We start from the raw sequence: 8,911 nt of genomic DNA on the forward strand, positions 1-8,911 counted from the left end.
TGTTTAAGTGTAAACTTATCATTACAGTATTTCTATAGAAACCTTATTCTATCAGTGGAACATGTTTCCAGTCATGTTGCTGAGACTGGATAGATGTGATAACATGAAATAATGAATCTACCTCCAGGGTTGTTTCTTCTGAAGTTTCTCCTTATTGCATCCCAGACATATAATGTGAATCTTTTGCGGTTTTATTTTTCTTTTTAATAAAAAGAAAAACCTGGAAGGTCTATTCAGCCCCCTTTACTCTGATGCCACTATATAAACAAACTGCTCTCAGTCCACCTTTGTGTTTGGTATCCATCTCTGTTTTATGATGGATTTAAGGATTTATTAAACGAGTAATATAAGGACTAATGAACATAGAACAGGGAAAATGAGAATAATCTGAATATTTCTCTCTATAATAAAACAATGCAAACATTAAAATGATAAAAAAATCTATAATTGTGAAGACCAGGTACTAAAGATTTGCACCGAAATGAGGTTCCACGTTAATGTTAACTCACTAAAATGCATGCTGCCTTTTTACAGATTTTTACTTGTTGAAACCATTCATCATGATGGCCTGGCGGGTGAGTTAGATCGCAGTTTGTGGTGTTTGAAGTCAAATGGCCACTTTTATTTAAAGGTTATTTCACTACAGCAAGTGTGTTCATGCAAAGGACGAAAGCTGAGACCTGTCTGGGCAGGATGATAGTCTGTTCTTTATTTTAGAAACATTCAGAGCAAAAAATGGATGTTTGCTTTAAATGCACTGAGCCACTTCTGCTGGTTAGTAAGCCTGCTGCATGGAGAAGAGGGCAAAAACCTTATTTCCCTTCAGTCACACAGCAGCTTATGCTAAAGAGTTAATAAATTAAACTGTAAGGAAGTGATTGTTGTTATTCTTCATCTTCTGAAGATTCTTCAGCCTCCTCCAACCATTGGATGAATTTCTGAAGCTGCAAAATGAAATCAGAAAAATTATAAATGAATGCTAAAAAGTCAATTTGCATAATAAAACAATCAAAATACTGCCATTATTAAATGACGTGTAAATGTTTTTCTATCAGCCGCACTAAACATCACATCATCCACAAATGAATGGTAGGATTTATGGTTTGATTTACTACAGACTATTAGGTAAAACTCGGGCTGTAAGGCAAACAAAAGTGCTTCAGATGATGTCCTCAAACATTATTTAAACTGAAATCAATTAACGTATTAATGAAAAGCATCTGAAACAGAGATTATGTTTAAAAGCTACAGATTTGAACCTGAATTTAACTCTTTATAGGGCACTCAGTAAGCCAATAGTGTTATCAGAATCCAGGACAAGACTGTATTACCTTTACCTACCTTACATTTAAAAAATATGGATATTTTGATGGCAAAAATGTCAATGTAATAACAAGAAACACCAACTGCCCGAATATATTAAGAAAAATAACAAAAGTGCTTCTATAAGCAATTAATGAAAAACACAGAGTAAAAGAAACACTTTTTTTTTTGGTACAACATGCATTAATGCTGATCCTGATACTTACATTTTTTAGTTTATAAATTCAAAAGTAATTGTTAACTAGCCTTATTAACTTTTTAACTTTTCAATTAGCTTTTTACCTTTTTATCTTGACTTGTTAACTAAACTTAATTTACAGTAGTTAATATATCATTCAAGGGCTCATCTAATTGGTCAAACACCAAAATAAGATGTACAGCCATGTAGCAGCATCTTTGCTGAATGGCTGGATATAGATCTTGTGCTTCTAGACCTCGCTGAGGGAAGGGGGACTCCATTTGTAAGGGGTATGCAAGTGATCAAAAATGGTAACTTGTCCTATAAAAGGGTTATCCCATCCCTTTGGGGAGCAGTGGGTGGCCACCGTGCAGCATCCGGGGAGCAGTGTGGGGTTAAAGGTCTTCCTCAGATACCCATAATGCTGGCTGCAGGGATTGAACCGGGTCCTTGCAACTGGACACAAGCACTCTGCTTTAACCACCATGCCAACACTATTAAAGCTTAGCCATTTTCAGAAACTTTTAAGTACACTTTGAATGATAGTGCTCTATGACAACAGATGATAGCGACTGTAGTGTAAAAACTTAATCTGTTTTTTTTTTTTTTAAACCAGCCTATTCCTGACTTTGGTAACTCACCCCCGGATTCTTGCGCAGCTGTCTGCTTTGATCCGTCGTGGCTCCCTGAGAGAACCAGCGCAGTATCATCTCCTCCTCCAAGATCTCCAGCTCGTACATGTTCATAAGGACCTAGGGTAGAAACAGGATACAGGAACACATACAGAATAAATGGCATTAAAATTGCTCTCCTAAATGTTCATCACTGCTGTTTGATCCTTACCTTCCCTATAGCAGCCCAGTGACTCTCCTGCTCTAGAAAATGCTCCTCAAAGGCAGCTAGACAGTCCAGGTGGTCCTGTGCTCTCTTCACATAGTTCTTAAAGACTGGTGCCCATTGCTTCAACAGCTAAACAAGAAGAAGAAGAGATAAAACCATTTGCTTAGTGCAGATAAAAGGATCTGATGTGACATTTCTAAAAATTAAAAATGACTTTATTAATGCCAAATGGAAATTGAACTAAAATATTTACCGGCAGAAGCAGGGCTACGTATTGTGCAGGGGTGAGGTTTGGTCCCTGCTGCTGGAAGGGGTACTCCAGCACCACGTTAGTTAGAATCTGCATCACCTCCTTTAGACTGATGTTGTAGGCGTACCTGGAAAAAGACAGTGAGCTTGAACAGTGATCAGGCCTGAAGGGAACAGCAGAGGAAGGCTCAGAGGTTAAGAGCTCACTTTAGTGAGTTGATCTCCAGCACCAGGTTATCACAGCCAATGTTCTCCTCTAAACCTCTCTGCAGAGTCCCGAGCACCTCCATCTGGAAAACTATAAAGAAAAGTACAACGCTGAATGGCTGCAGATTTCCAAAAAATTACACCGAGGAAGGAAGGAAGGAAGGAAGGAAGGAAGGAAGGAAGGAAGGAAGGAAGGAAGGAAGGAAGGAAGGAAGGAAGGAAGGAAGGAAGGAAGGAAGGAAGGAAGGAAGGAAGGAAGGAAGGAAGGAAGGAAGGAAGGAAGGAAGATTTGATAAAAAAAAAACATGTTGATAAACTGTTGTTATGGCTGTTAATTTTCTGTTTGGACAGTAGGGGGCAGTCATGCGGCTGTCTGTACAGCTGAGCTCTCACCTTTAACATCATCCATCTCAGGGGAGGGGATCATGAGGTCATCGGGGCCGTCTGGTTCGCCGTCTTCGCTGTCGCTCTCAGGATCCGGGTTCAACACCAAACCTAGTCGACATCAACCCAAACATCACCAAATAAACCACAACATCCACCCGCTTCAAGGATGACGTGATGAGAGCGGCTCACCTACCCCAGAGACACTGAGACAGCTCCTCTTCCTCCGTCTCATCCAGACTGCTGGCCTTCCAGATGTAACCTTTCCCTTGGCTTCCAACCTCTGCCGGGTTAAAAACTGCAAAACGCATGATGACAGTTTGTACTGCAAACTGTAAACGCTTTTAGAAAGCATGGATATTCCAGGGAGATGATGCACACCTTTCTGTTTGGTTTTGTCTTTACTCTGCCCAACCTCAGCATCATCACTGAGGAACTCATCAGCATCCTCCTCTTCTTCCTCATCCGGATGGTGCATGGAAACAACAGTTCCTTCTGGCAAAGACACGTCTGGTCCAATCACCACCTGGAAATCGCAAATGTTTTCATTTAGAAGCTCTGATCAAAGCTTTAAAGCCATTACCACATTTGACCAGCGCTGCGTAAATAAAGTTTTCTTAATAGGTCAGAATTACAGGTGAAGAACTCAAAAAAAGTACAGAAAACGTGAATTATTTACTTTTGGCTAGGTCTCTCTTTACAGTAAGGCTAGGATCAAATGTTTCCTGTATATGCAGAGAAACACATTCAAAAGCAGAAGTTTGGGGTTTTAATAAATTAAATATTCTGATTGCCTAAAAATTTGGATAAAAAAATAAATAAATACATAAAACTTTTCTAGTTATTTGAACTGGTCCAACAAAATCAAGAGCGAAAACAAATCAGTCTTCTTCAAACTTATTCAAGGAACCACTTGTGATAAACTAGAGCCAACACAAAGCTGCCATCTATTGTGTGTTTACCTGAAGACAGGCTCACCAGAAAATATTTGTCTAGCAACATTTCAAATTAATAAATAGTTTAATAATAATTCCAAAACGTACAATGAGACTTTATAACAGACATATAAAGACTAGGGATGTCCTGATACAATTGTTTTTATCTCCAATATGATTGCAATATTGCAACTGAACCCTTTATTTTTACCAAAGTGTTACATAAGAAGCCTTAAAAAGGGCTGATAGAAAAGCAACGTTTGTTTAATGAGTTATTAAAGTTATTCAAGGCCAATACAGAATATTCCAAAATCAGTCTAATGAATCACTGATATGTGCTTCCGAGTTTTTGGGAGGGACGATTCTTTAGGCCCATGTTGCCTACTCATTCCCTATTTACATGATAAAAATTATACATTTTTGTTAGGTCTCAACTTGAACACAAAGAAAAATGTATAAATAAAGAAAATCTTAACACTGAATAGCAATTAAAGTTGGCGGCACTGTGCGAAGCTTCTGGATCTCCAGGCATGGCTGCTGAATGCACTAATGAATCAGCAATCGAATGCAAATATCAGCCGACACGATACAGGGAAATAGCGCTATAGACCAAAAACATTAGCCATGAATTAGTCTATGTCTAATTTAAATTTGCTGATGACATCATTTCAGTTCTCATGTTATTGTCCATTATAAAAAGAACAGAGACTGTTTATGTTTGAAAGGATTTGGTGTAAAAAATCTTGATTTGTCTTGCTTTTCTGAAAGTTATATTTGACTTTCTGGAGAAAGAGATATTTCCATTGCTAGAAATTATGCAGGGAGCATAGATGGTTAGATAAATGGCGCTTTATTCTATCATATTGTTGATGCATGGCTACTTCTCAAATGTGAATAATGTCATAAAGCCTGTATGGGCCGGGTACCTAAATAGAAACGTTATTCTGCTTACATCATATGACAGGACACACTGCTTATTAAGGGTCACCCTCTCCTTGACCTCGGCCTTGTCGCAAACCACAGACTGTCTGATCACCACATTACTGGCGATGTGAACATTATTCCAGATGTAGGCGTGGTCCAGCGTTACATTGTCACCTGAATAAGAGAAAATAAATAATGTTCTGAAACCTGTACAAACCCTCCCTCATATCATTTAAAAGTTATAGTTTTAAGCTCACCTATGATGCAGTTGTCACCAATGACGCTGTTAGAGATGAAGCAGTTGGCACCTATGCTGGTGTCGCAGCCAATGAGAACATTTTGTTCCATCTGGCTGCCGTGGCCCAGGCTGACCCCTGATCCCCGGTAGACATTGTGGCGAGAGTAAGTACAGCTGCGTCCCTCCTGGTCCGTGAAGTTGGACTCAGGTGTTAGGGGGTAGAACCAGCGACGCACAAAGTCTGACGACACGGAATCGTACATGAGCAAGTTGGACACGCGGACACCGTAGCCGTCCTTGGTGACGTGCATGTGGATCTGATTGCCGAGAATCTAGTCAAAGACGAAAGGTTGGAACCACGGTATGACACAAAGCATATGTGGAATAACACATTTTCAAAGTCCTGCTCAGCACCTCCTCGTTGACCAGTATCCCTCGGACAAAATCATCCCTGGTTTGATAATCAAAGTTATCCGTAAAGAGCTCGGCGACCTGGAAGAGACCAAGAAACATTTCACTGCAGCAGATCACAAAGAGCTGAATAAATGTTTACCTGAATTCAAACTGACCTGTGGAGAGCAGATGCTGATGTGAGAGTCCAGGAGGTCATGCCTGATTTCAAACTCATCACTCCCACTGTGGAAAATATTCTGCAAAATATCAGCTGGTGTTAGTTTGTCCAAATCTATGGCACCCTGCAGAAATGTTGGTTGCCCTTAACATTTCGCTATTTTGTCATAATAGAACCACAACTTATTTCCATCAGCAACTCTCTGATGAAAAAAATGTTATATGCCAGCTTAGTCATAATTAGGAGATAGCTTAGTCATAATAATTAGATACTGTCTGATACTTATGAGAAATAAGTTTGCTTTGTTTGTTAAAGTGGAGGAAACAACAGGATTCCGTAGCCCTGGTAATATGAGGTCAACATTAAAACAACAAACTTTGTCAACATCAGCTATTTAGTCTGATTGAGCTTTGCCGTACAAAGTATAATGAGCGTTCATTTCAGACGTTCAAAAATGCTAAAGACATAACTTAATATATATGCAGCTATACAAACAATGACAGAGTGTCGAGCAAATAGTGATTTTTTTTTTGGTGATTCAAATACAAACAAAGGCTAAAACTTCCAGATATTTTACATTTAATCCCTTTTTTTGTTCTTCATATTTGAGTGATACGTTTTTCTTTGATTTGTGTGGTATGAGGCTTTTAGGTGACAAAATATCAAACTGTTCAAACAGCATAAAAGTTTCTCGATTTTCATCTCTATCAAATAAAAATAATTTACCATTGGAAAATGTAGCTTCTTCAGCCCTTGTGTCTTCTGATAGTGTAAGATCTGCTGACTCTTGCTGTCCGTTGCCACGACAACATCATCCTCTTCACAGCGGGACCTGTGACCTGGTGAGGACTCCTTAAAGATCATAGTCATGACTGAGATGTTTTTCTCCGTCTTTCGCCGGTGCCTGAGGTGAAAAATCAATACCATAATTAGAGAACATCTAAAATTAAAATTTCTCCATGATGAATCGCTTCCTTGTATCATCAGGTGAGCGCTGATGAAGACCTCATACCTGTGCTCCTGCAGGGCCTGACTGATGTCAATGTTGGACACCACATCTCCACAAACCAACACAAAGTCAGAGCGCACCAGAGACTTAGCATCAACATCCCTGAGCACATCTCCAAGAGATCTGTACAGCTCTGAGGTGATGATGTGAACTGTGTTTGGAGAGGAGGGTCTGCACCACTTTGACTTCCTGTCAGACAGAGACAGCTTCATCTCTTTAGCCTGTTCATTTGCACACGTCACACAACACAACACAGAAACAACACTCACAACAAGTGGTCTTTGATTTTACTGGCCATCCAGCAGCAGAAGACGAATGTTTCCTGGACACCAGTGGAGGTGAGGAACTCCAAGGTGTAGTCTATCATAGCAGCGTTACAGAGGGGCAGCAAAGCCTGGAATCAGAATAAATTACAGTAAGAAGTTAGAACAGATGAGTTTTGTAAAGAAAACTACTTTTACTTGGTGAAATATCAGAAAAAGCCGAATAAAGTAAAAGTGTGTGTTGTAAACACGAGGCAGAGAGTTGCATCTCTGCTCCCAGCATGGACATCCTCCAGTTAGCCTCGGTTAGCATGGTTAGCTAACTTACCCGCGGCTGGTCTTTGGTCACCGGGAAAAACCTCCGGTTAAAGCTGTCAGCAACTAAAACGGCCTGCAGCGGCTGCTGCTCCTCCTCCTGCTCCCCGGCTCCTTTCCTCCCAGATAACCCAGAACTTGAGCGGCTCTGTTTCCCCCCTTTACTTGCCATGTTTAACTCCTAGGAAAACAGCTATGTCATCAGAAACAACTACGGTGGCGGAGAAGGGACACTTCTGCATTTGTTGCCGCAGGTGTAACCACGAAATAATACAGTAATCAGTCAAGTAGTGTTTAGATTTACAGAAGAGGAGTAGGGCTAATAAAAAAAAAAAGATTTTAGATATTATTTTAGTATAGGCTAATATGAGAAGTCAAAATTCTGAGTTTAATCTCAGAATTCTGAATTTAATCTCAGAATTCTGAGATTAAATTAGAATTCTAACTTTAATTTAAGAATTCAGACTTAATTTTAGAATTCTTACTTTAATCTCAGAATTCTGAGATTAAGGTAGAATTCTGACTTTAATTTAAGAATTCTGACTTAATCTTAGAATTCAGACTTTAATGTCACAATTCAGAATTCTGACTTAATCTCAGAATTCTGACTTTAATCTCAGAATTCTGAGATTAAGTTAGAATTCTGACTTTAATTAAAAAATTCGGTCTTAATCTTAGAATTCTAAATTTAATCTAAGAATTCAGAATTCTGACTTAATCTCAGAATTCTGACTTTAATTTAAAAATTCTGACTTTAATCTCAGAATTCTGAGATTAAGTTAGAATTTTGACTTTAATTTAAGAATTCGGACTTAATCTTAGAATTCTGACTTTAATCTTATAATTGTGAGATTAAGTTAGAATTCTGACTTTAATTTAAGAATTCTGACTTAATCTTAGAAATTTGGATCTTAATGTAGATGGGCACCATGAAGGAAGAGATGTGAGAGCACACAGCTTCACTGACAAAGATGTGAGTTGTTTGGGAGGGCCAGTAACACATTGGTGGAAAATGATGGAATTAGGCAACTTTTTATGTACCCAAGGGGTCCCTGGTGATGCTATTTCATTAATAGAGGAGCAGAAGGTCATTAAAACAATAGAGCTGGTCTCTAAAACAGACATGGCTACGGCTTGATGATAACATGTTTGTTAGCTGTCTGAATTCAGTCAGAATTCTGATCCCCCCCCCCCCCCCCCCCCCCCCCATATTAAACTGAAATAATTTTTAAAAATCAGTTAACTTTTATTATTTTTTCAGTGGCCCTAATCCTCTTCCGCAGAAATTAGTTTTAAACAAATTAACACTAGTAGGAAGAGATTGAATTAACTGTAAAAATACAAGTCTGCATTCAGGACATATAGGTGCATCTTAATGAATAAGTTGAGCAATAAAAAATGCCTATAGAATACATTCCGTGTACAAAGAGGGAAACATTTCAAGCATTTAATCGTTTTATTTTTCGTTATTTGTT

General features: G+C 38.9%; 1 protein-coding gene across 1 annotated transcript; it reads right to left on the reverse strand.

Annotated features, from left to right (window-relative positions):
* Nucleotides 1-810: 810 nt before the first annotated feature.
* Nucleotides 811-7,666, reverse strand: eif2b5 (eukaryotic translation initiation factor 2B, subunit 5 epsilon). Its single transcript, XM_038300498.1, has 16 exons — nucleotides 7,450-7,666; nucleotides 7,128-7,252; nucleotides 6,862-7,047; nucleotides 6,576-6,753; nucleotides 5,848-5,928; nucleotides 5,693-5,770; nucleotides 5,298-5,610; nucleotides 5,069-5,214; nucleotides 3,563-3,707; nucleotides 3,378-3,479; nucleotides 3,191-3,292; nucleotides 2,798-2,888; nucleotides 2,595-2,718; nucleotides 2,345-2,470; nucleotides 2,143-2,253; nucleotides 811-944 (listed from the first exon to the last, which is right to left on the reverse strand). Exons 1-16 carry the CDS (start codon nucleotides 7,606-7,608, stop codon nucleotides 885-887), a joined length of 2,127 nt encoding a protein of 708 aa, XP_038156426.1. The 5' UTR covers nucleotides 7,609-7,666; the 3' UTR covers nucleotides 811-884.
* Nucleotides 7,667-8,911: the final 1,245 nt, after the last annotated feature.

Source organism: Cyprinodon tularosa, unplaced genomic scaffold (assembly GCF_016077235.1).
Source record: "Cyprinodon tularosa strain WSP-4 unplaced genomic scaffold, ASM1607723v1 ctg45, whole genome shotgun sequence".
In the NCBI taxonomy this organism is placed as follows: domain Eukaryota; kingdom Metazoa; phylum Chordata; class Actinopteri; order Cyprinodontiformes; family Cyprinodontidae; genus Cyprinodon; species Cyprinodon tularosa.